The sequence below is a fragment of the Myotis daubentonii genome, chromosome 2 (assembly GCF_963259705.1).
Source record: "Myotis daubentonii chromosome 2, mMyoDau2.1, whole genome shotgun sequence".
NCBI classification, from domain to species: Eukaryota; Metazoa; Chordata; class Mammalia; order Chiroptera; family Vespertilionidae; genus Myotis; species Myotis daubentonii.
The window spans coordinates 194298178-194314429 of NC_081841.1; the positions used below are offsets into that span (position 1 = coordinate 194298178).

Genomic DNA, 16252 nt, shown 5'->3' on the forward strand with positions numbered 1-16252 from the left:
CATAGACTTCTCAAAAATTATTTGGAACCCATGTTCTGTGAAATCTCCACTGTTGTTTTTATTTTTTAATATATTGAATATAAAAGTACTATATTTCAGAGCACATTAGACATGAATAACATAAAACATGTTTCAATTTTTTATAGTGACCACCTCTCAAAAGAGAGAGGCAGATGCATTTAGAAGCAGTCCAGGCATCTGGTATATGGAGATAAACCAGTTCAACCATATATGATTGAAAGTCTAAAAAACTGGGCTGGGGGATCATGGGAAAGATTAGCTGGGAAGGAAATGAATCCCTTTCTGGTTGTCCAAATACGAATCTAAAGAGTTTGTCCTCGAGGACTTAGAATTTCTTATCGCTTTCATAGCTCAGTAAATATTCCGTCTCTTGAAGTCTAAGGCAACTAGAAAGAAATTTCCTAACAAAAGGGATCAGTAACCAGTTTAGTTCTACTTATACCCACGAAAGATTAACGACTATAGAAACTACCCTCTTCACCAATGTAACATCCCAGATATGACAGAGAGAAAATAATTAGGACCTTAAAAGAGCTACTGTAAATGTAACAAATATGCTCAAGGACATTAGAAAAAAGCAAAATTAGCCAGCCAGATATAGCAAAGTATCACATGATTTCACTTATATGTGGAATCTAATGAACAAAATAAACTAACAAACAAAATAGATCCAGAAACATGGAAGCACACAACAGACTGACGAATCTCAGAGGGAAGAGGGGAGAGGGGGGCAGAAGAGATAAACCAAAGAACTTATATGCTTATACATAACCCATAGACACAGACAATAGTGCTGTGAAGGCCTGGGGAGGGGGTGTGGGTGAAGGGTTGAAGGGATCAATGTAGAAAAACTGGGGGAATCTAAGGCAGGAGAAGAAACAACCAGAAGCAGAGGAAGGTAAAAGGAAGAACGCAAACTGCTAAAAAGACAAAGCCGTGACACTTAAAACTTCCCTAATCAACCAGTAGTTCTCAAAGGAAGTAACTAAAGCGTTAAAGGCGTTTTACTGGCAGGAAAACCTCTGGCCTGGTACAAGAGGTCTGTGATGGCTCAACTACTGAGAAACTCCCAGGTTTTAGACCTACACTCAGTGAAGTGCAGAGGGAAGAGTTCTAGCTGGGGAATTCTCGCCAATCATCCTCAGCGGTGGCCCAGGAAGACATGGACAAAGGAAATTTCATCAACAGACTAAATCTGGTGACACGTTGGAATAAGTTAATCAAGCATGTTAATCCATCACTAGGGAAGTGATCAATGAAAAGATGCTCATCTGGGTCAGCTCTATTCTCCTGGCCCAGCAGGATGTAGTAACCTTCCCTGGATCAGTGATGGCTGTTTTGCTTCCTTTTCTTCCTTGCCTTGAACAGGCATTTTAAAACCACAGTTTTCTGTTTGCTTCTAGCACTTGATATGAATTGAGGTATGTCAGTTATTGCTGTATTTTTCATTCAGCCTACAGAGTAAGCTACATCTCCACCTGAGGAGGCTGGACACCGCCCAGCACCTTTCAGCCGTGGAGATGGAAGCCACAGCTGGACGTGGCATGGGGGACAGAGAACATACTCATAAAGAAATATTGTGGTTATAAAGGAAAAGGTTGTGGTTATAAATGAAAGATTGTCCTGTGTTTGGCAAAAGCACTGTCTGAACTTGATGTATGGAGAAAGGGTGTGTGTGCAGGCTGGGAAAAAAGAGATGAATGTCCATTGCTTTGTCTACCAAGAACTCCCTTTCACCGAGAACTGTATCTTATTCCTTCTTGAGGGAACTTCCCTCTTGCCGTCACAACCAAGTGGGTGCTGTCAATCACAATGTTCCATTCCGGCAGTCATACAAATCAGAGTCCTGCCCCAGAATATACTATAGTGGAAGTGTGGGATGAAAAAGATTTCTGGTGATAAAACCAAACACATGCTCTATAGTGCTGCTAATACTCATGTAGCCAGCCAGCCATGTAAGAGAGCTCTGTTTCAAAGAATCAAGCTGATGTGCAAAATAATATAGAGACAGAAATGGTTCAAGTGTCCTAGTGACAATACTTCATCTTCAGTTGTGTCCTGGCCTTTTTCCCCTAAGCTTATTAGACCTATTGTCATCTGCAACTCCGAGAGTCCTGACACATGCTGCTGGAGAAAACTGGGTAGTCTAGTAGTCTAGTGTAGAGGACGCACAGGAAATGTGATGTGGGTACTCTTCAAGAACTTGGAAACATGAAGAAGTTTGCTCAGCATCATAAGCCAATGTCAAAGCCACTCTATGACAATATTTCTCTCGACTGGAACCTAGAAGACTATGCTATATTAAGAAAAAGCGCCTACAGATGGAAACAGTGGGACTGCCCATCGCAGCATTGCACCTTTGTGTCTGAAGGTGGGCAGCGTCACCCTAGAGCAGAGGTTCTCAACCTGTGGGTCGCGACCCCTTTGGGGGTCGAATGACCCTTTCACAGGGGTCACCTAAGACCATCGGAAAACACATATATAATTACATATTGTTTTTGTGATTAATCACTATGCTATAATTATGTTCAATTTGTAACAATGAAATTGGGGGTCACCACAACATGAGGAACTGTATTAAAGGGTCGCGGCATTAGGAAGGTTGAGAACTGCTGCCCTAGAGGTAGAGCCTGCTAATTTTAGCATCATCATCAGCTTTTCTTAGCTTGTTCAACTACATCAAATTGCTATTTCACTCTGAAAATGTTATTCTAAACATGGAAACATACTCCATTTCTCTCAAATCTCAAACACTATCAGATATTCATGTGTCATACTTCAGAGCCGTCAGATGGGACTCCTTCAGTTTCCCAACTATGCCACGTTTGCCTACGCTGCACCTGTCCATCTTCCTCAAAGGCCAATTCTTCCACATGTGCTTGGATCTCTCAATTCTCTCCCCTCCCTGCCTTGCCTCTGGGATTTTATTTCATTGGTTATTCTTTGTGTTATTAGTTCAACCTTTCCCTTAACCACCGGAAATGTAAATGCCATGGAGAAGGGACCTTGTCCGTCCTAATCACTACTATATTTTTTGATGCCTAGCACATAGTAGGTACTCAACATTATTTGTTGAAAGCAAGAATAAATGAACAAAAAGTTGGAAAAGGATAAAGCCTTCCATTTTTGAAGTTCTATAATTCTACTTGGAGAAGACCAAGTACCACAGTGGATTTCTGACTTAGGTTTAGAGGTTTTATCAAACTTTAATAAAAATACTTTTCTAGATCAATGTAATATAATTTTCCTTCATCTTTGACTTTACTTCATATAAATTCACTTTAAATTTTGAGCCTAAAGACAAAATAAATGAAATAGAAAATGACAACAAATGATGCTTACTCTTCTTTCCATCCATATCTGCATGAATTTTCCGAGCCAAGAACCCACTTTTATACACAGTGGCATTTGGGTCGTGAGGAATGTCCAAGAATGGGTTGGTAGTGCTCCCAATACGACTGATGGTCTTTGGGTGTGTTCCATTAGCCTTTTCATCAGTACCTTCTGATGGAGACTTTTTTTTCTCTTCATCATCTCTAAAGGGAAAAAAACACCAAGATTGAGCACCTACCACAATATTTCAACAAAGTTATTTAATATAATAAATGATTGTGTTTTCTTTTTTAAATATATTTTTATTGATTTCAGAGAGGAAGGAAGAGGGAGAGATAGAAACACCAATGATGAGAGATGATAATTTATTGGCTGCCTCCTGCATGCCCCACATTGGGGACTGAGCCTGCAACCCAGGCATGTACCCTGACTGGGAATCAAACCCTGAACTCCTGGTTCATAGGTTGATGTTCAACTATGGAGCCATGCCGGCTGGGCAATGATTGTGTTTTCTAATGGTTTAACAGCTTGAATAACAACCATGTAATAACATCTATCATTTACTAAGTGTCTCCTCTGTGCCAGATATTGATGATCATGACAATCTTGTAAGACTGAGATTAGTAGTCTATATTGAGATAAGGAAACAGACTCAGAGTTGAAATAAATACCAAGGGTACAGATCTAGTAATTAATGGAAGAGATAGTGAGGATATGATTGAAAACCTCTGAAGCCTCTGCTCTTCCCACCCACTACAGTGCCTTCATGTTTGCCTTCAACTGAGTGGAAGTTCTCTGCAGAAATCGTGATACTGATTTTTGGTATCTGCATGTGGTAGCATAACACCAAGCATATAGAATACAACAAATAGTTATAAATCTGATGAATAGCATTTATATCTGCCAATAACCAGGATAACCTCAAATATCAAACGCCAGGTAAAGCTATCAGTGGGTTAGGATAGTGGCGCCATGCACAGTGAGTTGGCATCTAATAGCTACTATTTTCCGAATAGTCATGAAAGTAGGGGGCACCCTATCAGCCATGCTTGAGATTGTAATCACTTTATATGTAAGGAGAAAATGAATGGCTACAGTCACTTACTACAGAGGAGGGAAGAGCAGAAGAAAGTTAATAAGCTCTGAGATACTGCCAGGAAACAGAGCACAATAATAAAGCATTTGTCTCAGTTCCCGCTTTAATTTTCTGAATTAACATTGGTTTCACTGTTTGTTACACTTTTATTATTGAATCTTTTATTAAAATTTAAACCAAAGTAACCACCAATAAAATATGTTTAAAATAAACCACAAAATTAATAACCATCAGAATTGTCTATTTGGTGATTAGAGAAAAAATAGCCTTTTTTTCCTCCACTGGTATTTGATAAGTAATTGTGAGATATATAAAAATAACACTGTACTCTAAGACATCTATATTTTACTTTTAATTTTATTTTGAGATAATTTTAGATTTACAAATATACTACGTAGGGGTCCCATATGCCAATCACCCTGTTCCCCCAATGTTAACTTCATATATAGCTATAGTAAAAGTTTCAAAACAAAAAAATTAACATTACAAAATGATGAATTAAACTTGACTTAATCAGATTTTAGCAGTTTTTTTTCATTAATATTTTTCTGTTCTAGGATCCTATCCATTATCCCACAGTGCGTTCAGTTCTCACGTCTCCTCCAGCCATGTCTTTCCTTGTCCTTCATGACCACGACAGTTTGAAGGGTACTGGTCAGTTATTTTGTAGAATAGTCCCAATTTAGATTTGTTTGATGTTTTCTCATGAGATCGAGAATACATATTTTGGGGAAGGATGCCATAGGTGATGTACCTTCTCAATGCATCAGATGTTTCATTAACCTTGATCATTTGATTTAGGTAGTATCTAGCACATTTCTATACTGTCAAATTATTATTTTTCTTTATACATGTTTTGGGGGAGATATTTTATGACCATGAAAATATACTCTTTCTTTTTAAACTTCTGATCAGTAATTTTAGTATTAATTAGTGAATCTTTCTGTGACAATTTCTGTTGCGGTAATCTAATGGTGATTTAATTTCCTTCATTTCTCCTACATTACTAATTGAAACTTCTCTGTAAGTATGGAAAATAGATATTTAAATTTTTCTTTAGTTATGATCAAACAGTATTATTATTTAATTGGTTGCTCAAATTTTTCTAGCTTTGCCATTGGGATTTCTATCAAGTAGGCTAGTCACATAAGGTTACTGAGAACTTAAAATGTGAATAATCCAGCCCTGGCTGGTGTGGCTCAGTTGGTTGGAGTAGGGTCCTTATACAGAAAGCTTGTGGGTTCAATTCCTGGTTGGGGCACATGGCTAGGTTGTGAAGATCCCCGGTCACAGAGTGTACGGGAGGCAACCAATGGTTGTTTCTCTCTCTCTTTCTCTCTTCCCCTCTCTCTAAGTAAAATCAATGAACATATCCTCAGGTGAGGATTTAAAATAATAAAAAAATAGAAAAAAGTGGATAGTCCTAATTAAGATGTGCAGTAAGTGAAAAAAAATATATCAGATTTCAAGACTTAGTACAAAAAAAATCTATTTCAATGTTTTTTAAATGATTACATATTGAAATGATAGTATTTTTGATACTCTGGGTTAAATAAAAAGTACATTACAAAATTAATTTTCCTATTTCTTTTTACTTTTATAATGTAGCTCCTAAAATTTTTTAATTACATGTGTGGCATGCGTTACATTTCTTTTAACAGGGTTGTTGTTAGAAATGCTTGTATATTTATGACATTGGAATATTAAAACCCAAAGACAATAATCTAGCCTATATAATAAAAGGCTAATATGCAAATCGACCAAACGGCGGAATGACCTGTTGCTATGATGTGTACTGACCACCAAGGGGCTGATGCTCAATGTAGGAGCTGCCCCCTGGTGGTCAGTGAGCACCCACAGGGGGAGCGCTGCTCAGCCAGAAGCCAGGCTCATGGCTGGGGAACGCAGCAGCGGTGGTGGAAGCCTCTTCTGCCTCCAGGGCAGTGCTAAGGATGTCCGACTGACCACCAGGGGGCAAACGCTCAATGCAGGAGCTGCCATGATGTGCACTGGCCAGCACCATGGAGTAGGTAGATAGGAAACTCAGTGGAATCCTATTTTCTTTTCATTAGCCAGAAAACAGAGATTTAGAAAACTTAGAAACTTGACCCGACTGAAAAGAAGAAATGGTGGACCTTGAAAATGACTTCAGATTTTCTCACTGCGCAGAATATAGTCAAACACTGCCACAGTTAAATATTTTACCCTTTGTTCTCCCTGCATGATCTACAATAATGACCTGCTTCATGTTGATAATTACTGCTATGTTGCTGACAATTACCTGAAAGGGAAGTTTGGGTGCTTCACTGGGCTGGAGAAAGTTTAGCTAAATCAGAAAGCAGGTCTAATTAAGCAAGTTTATTATATTTATAAAAGGCTAATTTGACTCATGCATATGCAATACATATAAAGCTCTCCCTGGCACCAATCACATGCTTGTGTTTCGATCTGTCATTGTCGATCGTGAATTTGGTTGACCCTTCTATTACAGAGAAAGGGCAAATAGCGATATTAAAATATTTCTTCTAATTAATTTCCTTTCAAAGTGCACGGATTCGTGACCGGGCCACTAGTAGGATAATATTTGGAGAAATGTTCAACAGAGTACAACTCAGTAAAACGCTGACATACAGTGAAAATATTGAATCCTGCAAAGCAGACATTCTTGATATTGTGAAGGTTAATGAAATGACTTTGTCAGGCTCTGAGAGTAAAAATCTACCCTGGACAGAGATGCAGGTTTGCAACATCTGGTGATGGCTGTCGTTTGGGCTTAAATACACATCAGTGTGTGATGGCTGGGACTTCCAGGATGGGAGTGATATCAGAAACAATACTGTGAGGACCTTCTCCTTCCCTGGTTGCAACCCCCTGCCCTCGCACTCCCTTCCCTTTTATTCCTGCCCTTCTCCCCACATCTCCTCAGTCCCAAGAACTTTTGTCTGGCTCCATCTGAGACTTGGAAATGGCAGAGAATGGGAACCAATCACATTAAACCTTAATTTGCATTATTCTTGATTGCATCATCGTGGGGTTTTACTGTTTTTAGAGACATCATAAATGCCATTTGGAGGCTGTTTCCACTATATATAAAATCAGATAAAAATTAACACAGCATACTATAAAAATATTTCCATAGATGAAGTTAACTCATTTCTATAAAAAACAGCCCCTTCACTAGGGCTTTCCTGTGTACCCCGATCCACTGAGGCATTTTCAGAGTGACAATACAAAGGATTTCGTTAAAGCACAATAGAGAAGACCAGCAGAGCTCTCTGTCTTGATTGTGAAAAGAATGACTCATACACAAATATTCTGTACACTTGAAAAGATTCCTAGTAAAGTCTATTCTACTGAGATTTCAGACATCTCACCACCTTACCACCTACAAAATTCCCCCAAACACTTCTCACACCAGTCTGCTCTCTCGGTGATCAAGTGTGTCATTCATTGGGCAGTCCAAGTCCATTCCACCACGATGCGGTTCCCTTGGAGAATGACAAGGCTCTCATGCTGGCAATGGGGGGCCTTTCCACTTTTCTGTCCTTTCTAAAGGGCAGCTGTAAATCACAAATTTCCCACATTCTGCCTTACTCATGACAGGTGCTTTTACTTTTAAGCAAAAAATATTAGATAAGGAGTCATACAAATCCATCTGAATCTTATATTTCACTGTAATTCCACAAAGAATGAAAAGCAGCTGCTTCCTGAAGTTTACAAAAGCTGAATATTGTAACAGTGACCCAGCCACTAAGCAGACCATGAAATACCCCATCTGGCAAGTCTCATTACAGCGGGATTTCAGTCATAACAAAGTTGTTAAGCGAGCACCCTCCAAACTCAAACATTAAGTTAACTTGAAGGGCCTGTTATGTGGAATTCAAATACTAAAAATAAATTGTTGGGCTTTTGTGTGTGTGTGTGTGGGGGGGGAGGTGGAGGTGGGAAATGACAATTAAAAAGAAACATTTTTTGGAGCAGAGCTGAAATATTACTCAACCTGCAAACTCATCTCTTAGGAATGTGGTACTGGAGTTGGGTAATAAAGATAAGTTCAAGTTCACCAGACAGGAAAAGTGAAGAGGGCACTTCCAGTAGTCACATTTATATGTACATGTCTTTTTTGTATTGTTAGTAAAATATGTAACATAAAATCTATCATTTTAACCATTTTTAAATACGTAGCACAGTTCTGTGGCATTGAGTACATTCACATTGCTGCGAAACCAAAACTACCAACCATCTCCAGAATTTTTCATCATCCCAGACTGAAATTTTATAGCTATTAAATAACAACTTCTCATTCCCTCCTCCCTCAACCACTGGCAATGACTATCCCACTCTGTCTCTATGAATTGAGTATTCTAGGTACTCATATAAGGGAATCATACATTATCTGTGGCTGGCTCATTTCACTTAGCATAATGTCCCAAAGATTCATCCAGGTTGTTGATTTATTGATAGCCATTCTGACAGGTGTAAGGTAATATCTCATTGTGGTTTTAATTTGCATTTCTCTACTGATTAGTGAAGTTGAGCATCTTTTCATATGTCTATTGACATATTCTTAAGCTCAGAGATTCTCTTCTCAGATGTGTCCAGTCTACTAATGAGCCCATCAAAAGCATTCTTCTCTTGTTACAGTGTTTTTGATCTCTAGCATTTCTTTTTTGATTCTGTCTTAGAATTTCCATTGCCAGCTTGCATTGCCCATCTGTTCTTTCATGCTGTCTACTGTATTCATTAGAGTCCTTGGCATGTTAATCATAGCTGCTTTAAATTTCTGGTCCGATAATTCCAAATCCCTGTTATATATGAGTCTAGTTCTGATGCTCATCTCTCTCCAAACCATGATTAGAATCCTTATAATTTCCTCTTGATAGTCAGAGACAATGTACTGAGCAGAAGGGTCTGCTATCAATAGGCTATTAGTAAGGTGGTAGTAAGTTGGGGGGAAGGGAAGCATCCTATGTGACAAACCCAGTGGGTCAGGCTTCTCTCTCCTTCTGTCCTTCTGGTTTCTCAGTCCATATGCAAGTCAGGTGGGTTGGGCTCAGCAGGCTTGGCAGTCACTCAGATCCCCACTGTATTCTCCATCTAACTTTCCTAGGGCATCTTGCACTTTGGGCTATAGAACAAATAAATATTTGACTTCATTTGATTCAGTACTCCTCTAGCCAGAATATTAAAGACAGGAGTGGGGGTATGAGTCAGATACTAAACTCCATCCTGAACCTCCAAACATTATAACCATGAAGGTAATAACTTAATTTCCTAATCTTACAACCACCCTAAAAAGGTAGATGTTACCATCTCAGTGAAAAACCAAGGCTCAGACAGGTGAACCTTACACAGGCAGGACCCATGTTAAGTGGTAACTAACAGACCTCTTTGGGGCTGCTCACAATTACGTTGAATCACAAGAACAATGAATCTTTATAGAATGACAGTAATGGGGTGATGGATTGTGGTGATTGTTATGCAAATCTGCAAAATGACCCAAAACTTTAAAATTGGACACTTTTGTGGGTGAATTTTATAGTATATAAATTATACCTCAATAAATCTGTTTTTTTAAAAAATGACCTTAGTGGTTGAGTGTAGGAACAGAACATTAAGTTGAATATTTCAATAGGTAGAAAATAAAGTGAAGAATAAACGTATTAAAAAATGTGTTCACTTGTCATGGGGTTTTTATTATATCACATCATATTATGCCACAAAGCAGAATGAGTTTAAAATGGATCTTGCCTGGCTGGCATGGCTGAATGGCTAAGTGTCGACCTAGGAACCAGGAGGTCATGGTTCAATTCCCAGTCAGGGTACATGCCCGGGTTGTAGGCTCAATCCCAAGTCGGGTGGATGCAGGAGGCAGCTGATCAATGATTCTCTCTCATCATTGATGTTTTTCTCTCTCTCTCTCTCTCTTTCTCTCTCTCTCTCTCCCTCTCCCTCTCTCTGAGATCAATTATATACATTTCTGTCTTTGATACTTACCAAAAATAAATTTAAAAGTTCTGATGAAACCAGGAAATACATTTTATTTTCGGAAAACACCTTATTCTAACACAGGCATTTTAACTGTAAAAAACAGAATATACTTTTATGAAAAATGCCAAGCTCCATCATTAGTCCTTTAATGATGAACGTTGCCAGACGCAAGTAACAAACAGACTAGTAACTTGGCTCCTGAAATAAGGATCTGACTATATGTACAATGACTGTAGCATATTTTACAAACTAAGAAAAACTTGACCGTAGATGTTAACACGTTTTAAAAAGTTGTTGGGAGTACACTGGGGTCAAGCCAGATGTTACATGCTTCCAAAAGTTTTACTAGGGAATTTTTAATGGGCAAACTAAAAATAATTTCTTCCAGTATTATTGGTATGAGGTGAAATTTTTCTCACCTCTGAAAATGTATGTATGTGTGTATATCACAATGAACACATAAAAAATGCTCAAAGAAATCCAAATAACTATTGTCTAAAACAGCGGTTGCCAGCCGGTGGTCCACGGGGTCCAATAGGTTGGCGACCGCTGGTCTAAAATATTCAAGGCATTATATTAGCCACTGCCTGTGTTTTATGCATCATTTAGTAATTATATTATGTTTTCTTCTTGTGTCATTCTCTAACAAAAATCAAAGACTTAGCAATTGCTAAGATAATAAAATTCTAAGTCATCAGCATATTTGGAAACAAAACCATTTTCTTATATCCCAGCCTCATAACTCACTGCACCTCAGTGATTCTAAAACTGCTCTGGGACAAGTAGACTACTAACATAATCGCATTCCATCTGCTCACCAACCTGTCTGCTCTGCATATTTGGAAGTTAAAGATAACAATATTTATAAATTATATCACTTTCATCATTATCTTTGTGGATATTAAAACTGTTGTAACAATAAAATCCTTAAAAATTCTAAGTAGCCATCTCAATCTCAGCTTTGAGATACCACTCACAGAGAAAGCACATTTTCTTCTTTTAAACCTAAACTTTTAAAGCTAAGAATTGGATGGCAAATTCTTTCCCGCCTCCTATATACCTGAGTTCAGCATTCTTGAGATGGCCAAGAAAACTAGGTACTTAGAGAGATTAAAAGTTAGGTGTGAGCTATGATTCAGATTCTTAATAAAATGACATTTCATAGATATGTGTGAGAAAATCTCCCCCAATTCTCAACCCTGAAATCTTTCTTCCTTTAAACACCAAAACCCAGGAGATTGATCTGCATTCAATATCATTTTTAGCTAATGAATTTTTAAGTGATATCAATTCTTTAACTCAAAGTCTCCTTCAAGTTAATGATCATTTTTCATAACTAGGGAATTTCTCTTTGTTTTTATTTATCAAATATTTAATGCTTTTCACTGAATTTATAAACAGACAATCAAACCAATAATATCCTTTACACATCCACTACATATATTTAGATGTACCCTTACTTAATATCCATATAAATTGTCTCCTAAATTTATCTTCTAAATTTGCAAATTCCATGTAATATTAACACTAGAATGATTTTACCAAGAGTCCAGCATGATGTAGTATATTTTCCATGTTAGACATGTAAGGATAATCTAATGCAGCCGTGGGCAAACTATGGCCCGCGGACCGGATGCGGCCCGTTTGAAATGAATAAAAGTATTGAAAAAAAAGACCGTACCCTTTTATGTAATGATGTTTACTTTGAATTTATATTAGTTCACACAAACACTCCATCCATGCTTTTGTTCTGGCCCTCCGGTCCAGTTTAAGAACCTATTGTGGCCCTCGAGTTAAAAAGTTTGCCCACCCCTGATCTAATGTATAGAAATGATGGTGGGAATGTTAAATCTTATTTTTTTTTTTTTTAGTATTTTCATGAGGCACAATGCATATCTAGAAAATGTTTAATAACATGAGCACCTCAAATACAGAACTGAGTTTTATTCATTCTTTATAGTCAAATATCTTAAAGTTTTATTATTTTTCCATGGTTAGTTCTCTTTCTACCAATAACTCCTAATGCCAACTCTCCTACCTCATTCCCCACACACTCAAATTTTTCTTTATATATTTACTATATCCATTATATCTGCAACTACTGCCCAACTTTTAGCAATTTCTCATTGTCTTAGTTTTTCGGTAGTAATTATCAACCTACAAGTGGCTATTTCGAAGTTTAAAATGAGAATTACTTTTGGACTTCTTGGATCAAAATGCCACAAAAATGTCTGAACCCAAAATGACTTGAGTAAGAAAGTTTTCATTGATATATATCTGCTATTAAGAAACACTATCCCGATTAACAATTTCATATATCTAACTTCACCAGGGCATTAGGATAATAAAGTAATTTAACAGAATTAATCACTGTAAAAATGAATCACATGATTTATCTTTTTCTATGGGAATAAAATAATTTCACCTCAAGGTAAAAATATTTTAAAATAAGACAAAGAAACACCCTTTTCTTTAGGATACTAAGTCAAATATAAAAGGTACAGATAGGGAATTTTAATTTTTCTTCCTGGAGGGCTCTGATGTTGGCAAAGAAAAGATCAGGGAGAATTATAACAAAGAGGAAATGGTAAAGAAAACTTAAATGTAAAGCAATACCTTACACTCATTAGCTAAAGGTAGCTCATATGACTCAATCCTAGTTATAAACTCTTGCTTGCTTTTCTTTTAACTAGGATTGAGTTTTCTTTTAACTAGGACTTTTGAGATGGTCATTCCCTGTAGAGCAACACTTGAGACTACATTTTAATTGATATACATTATCACTTCAAATAAAATCAGAGTCAACACTGAGTTATATAAAATATGAAAAGGGACTAAGTAATGGAAGTAAATGTTCTAAAGGGTTCTTTCATTGGAAAAAGACTCTGCCCCCCCCCCCCAAGACTGCATAGCAAAGAGACTCTGGAAGTAGTTGTCAATTTCAAATTCAGACCCTTGGATTGGATAAAAAATTAAATTGCCATGTAAAATAAAAAGTACTGGTCACACCATTGCCTTTATGTGTCATTCTCCAACAATACACAGAGATGTAAACACAGGTACACTCACTCACACTCCCAGGCAGCATTACTCATAATAACGGTGAAGAGGGAGGAAATATTTGGAGAGCTCTCCCTGCTTCCTAAAGTCAGCCAATAAATGGCAGCATTGGTCTCCTGAAAAAAACCAGCCATAACGAAATTTCCTACCAACAAAAAAAAGGATAAAGAAATAAAACAATGAACTGTTGGCATTTAAAACCACACTTTTTAAAGCTCTGGGCTTTCATAACACGTGATCTGAAAGACAGAAAGATCCCAAAGTGACACCATCTCACCTAATTAGCCAGGACAGTTTGATATGTGAGGGCAGACGGAAAACAATTTAATTTAGAAGCAAAGGTGATAAAGATTATAAAGTGCTCTTGTAAAATGAGTTATAGGGTAATATAAAATAGCAAAGATTACTCCATGATGCAAGGTTATAAAAATGCTTATCCAGAGATAAAGAGAATAACTGCATAATGATAATAAGCAAAACAAATGCCGTAGCGACCCAGAGGTTGAGGGAAGCAGGGGAGAGGTAGGGGAGCCCGGAAATACATTATTTAAAACCAGTGTTATTGTGTCTTAATTAAAGTGAGGCTGGATACATAAATTTTTAATATTTTAAAAAACCACGGGAAGAAAAATTTCTTGCAATTCCTAAATACTAATGTACAATAACAGCAATAAACAAGAGAAGACAGTTTTCTAATGAATAATACTGTACTTATTTCCCTTTTCCTGTTAATTGTTATATTCTCTGAAGATCCTCATGTAGCTAAATTTAACAACTCTAACAATGCAAGCTCTTACATTCACTGTCACTCGCCTCACCCCATCCCATCCTAATCAGAAAGAAACTACTCCTTTCCTTCCTCCCCTGTCATTTGCATTAAACTATACCATTTTTAAGGCCAGGGAAATGCCTTAATGCCTTACATACTTTTGTTTTCTCCGTATTTACAGCATACTGCCTAGTACAGAGTAGTTCAACAAATAGATGCTTTCTGAAAAATAAACGACTAAGCAATGGGTGTGGGGAAGAAATGGTCATTGTCTCACATGAGGGAGCTGAGACCTTCCGCAAGGCGGTTTAGCTCACTGCACTCTTCCCTACAGTTCTTATGTTTTCCTCTTTGTACAGTCCACCCCCTCCCACCCACCCGCACACCGTGTTCTCATTAGGCAGAGAAGCTGTCTTTTCATATTTGTATCTAGGACACAGCACGGTCCAGGCGCAGAAGTGGCTGCTTAAAGACTGATTGTGGAATGAACGATCTTAGCTACCTAACCTGCCTGGGGGAAGAATACCAGTAATCCTAGGAGCATTTAATGAGATAAAAAATTTAACATAAAACTCTCCTAATTCACACTGTATCAGAAGGTGGCATAGAGACGTTCAGACATGATCGCTGCCCAGTCAAGACATTCTGAGTATGTGGCCACAGAGAAGCGAGGCAATGTGGTGCTGCCATGGGACCCAGGGCACCTGCGGAACAATCCTGACTCTGCCACGACACTAACTTCTGACCTGTTCTGGAATGCTTTTACTTCATTTTCTTCATACGTGAAATGAGAACACTGGACTGAAGTAGTACTTTTCAAAACAAAATTTAAATACAGATACCTTTAGGAAGAGAAATATAAATAAATAATAAATAAATAAATAAATATATTAAAATATATATATACTAGAGGCCCGGTGCACAAAAATTTGTGCACTCTGGGGGGGTGCCTCAGCCCGGCCTATGCCCTCTTGCAGTCTAGGACCCCTTGGAGGATGGCCACCTGCTGGCTTAGGCCCGCTCCCCAGGGGTTTGGGCCCAAGCTGGCAGTCAGACATCCCTCTGGCAGCCCGGCAACCCTCGGGGGATGTCCACTTGCTAGTGGGGAGCAGGCCTAAGCTTCAGTCAGACATCCTTAGCGCTGCTAAAGAGGCGGGAGAGGCTCCCACTACCACTGCTGTACTGGCAGCCGTCAGCCTGACTTGTGGCTGAGCAGAGCTCCCCCTTGTGGGAGCACACTGACCACCAAGGGGCAGTTCCTGCATTGAGCATCTGCCCCCTGGTGATCAGTGTGTGTCACAGTGACCAGTCATTCCCAGTTGTTTTGCTGTTAGGGCCAGTTTGCATATTACCCTTTTATTATATAGGACGAGGCCTGGTGCACGGGTGGGGGCCAGCTGGTTTGCCCTGAAGGAGGAGGATGTCCCAGATCAGGGTGGGGGTCCCGCTAGACTGCCTGGCAAGCCTGAGTGAGGGGCTGATGGGTGTTTGCAGGCTGGTCACACCCCCTTCAGGGTGGGGGTCCCCACTGGGGTGCCTGTCCAGTCTGGGTGAGGGGCTGATGGCTATGTGCAGGCTGGTCAAGCCCCCACCCCCCCAGTGGGGATCCTCACCCCATGGAGGTGTGGCCAGCCTGGGTGAGGGGCTGATGGCTGTTTGCAGGCTGGCCACACCCTCTTTAGAGTGGGGGGGTCCCCACTGTGGTGCCTGGCCAGTCTGGGTTAGGGGCTGAGGGCCATTTTCAGGCTGGCCAGGTCCCCCCAGCGACGGAAGCTCCCAGCCTCTCCATTTTTTCTTTTCTTTCTTTCTTTTTTTTTTTATTCTGGGATTTATTTACTTTCTATAATTGAAACTTTATTGCCTTGAGAGGAGCTCAGAGCCGGCCAGTGCGGGTGGGAGGGAAGCCTCCTGCTCGCTCCAGCTCCGTGGCCACGACCAGCTGAAAGCAAGTATCTGGGGTTTATTTACCTTCTATAATTGAA

General features: G+C 39.0%; 1 protein-coding gene across 6 annotated transcripts in view; it reads right to left on the reverse strand.

Annotated features, from left to right (window-relative positions):
* PSD3 (pleckstrin and Sec7 domain containing 3) overlaps window positions 1–16252 on the reverse strand; it is a 526912-nt gene that overhangs the window by 83457 nt on the left and 427203 nt on the right. For all 6 annotated transcript variants that reach the window (XM_059685223.1, XM_059685224.1, XM_059685226.1 and 3 more), the window contains one exon: window positions 3364–3557. In XM_059685223.1, the coding sequence (XP_059541206.1) occupies window positions 3364–3557 (194 nt within the window). The remainder of the gene's footprint in view (window positions 1–3363; window positions 3558–16252) is intronic.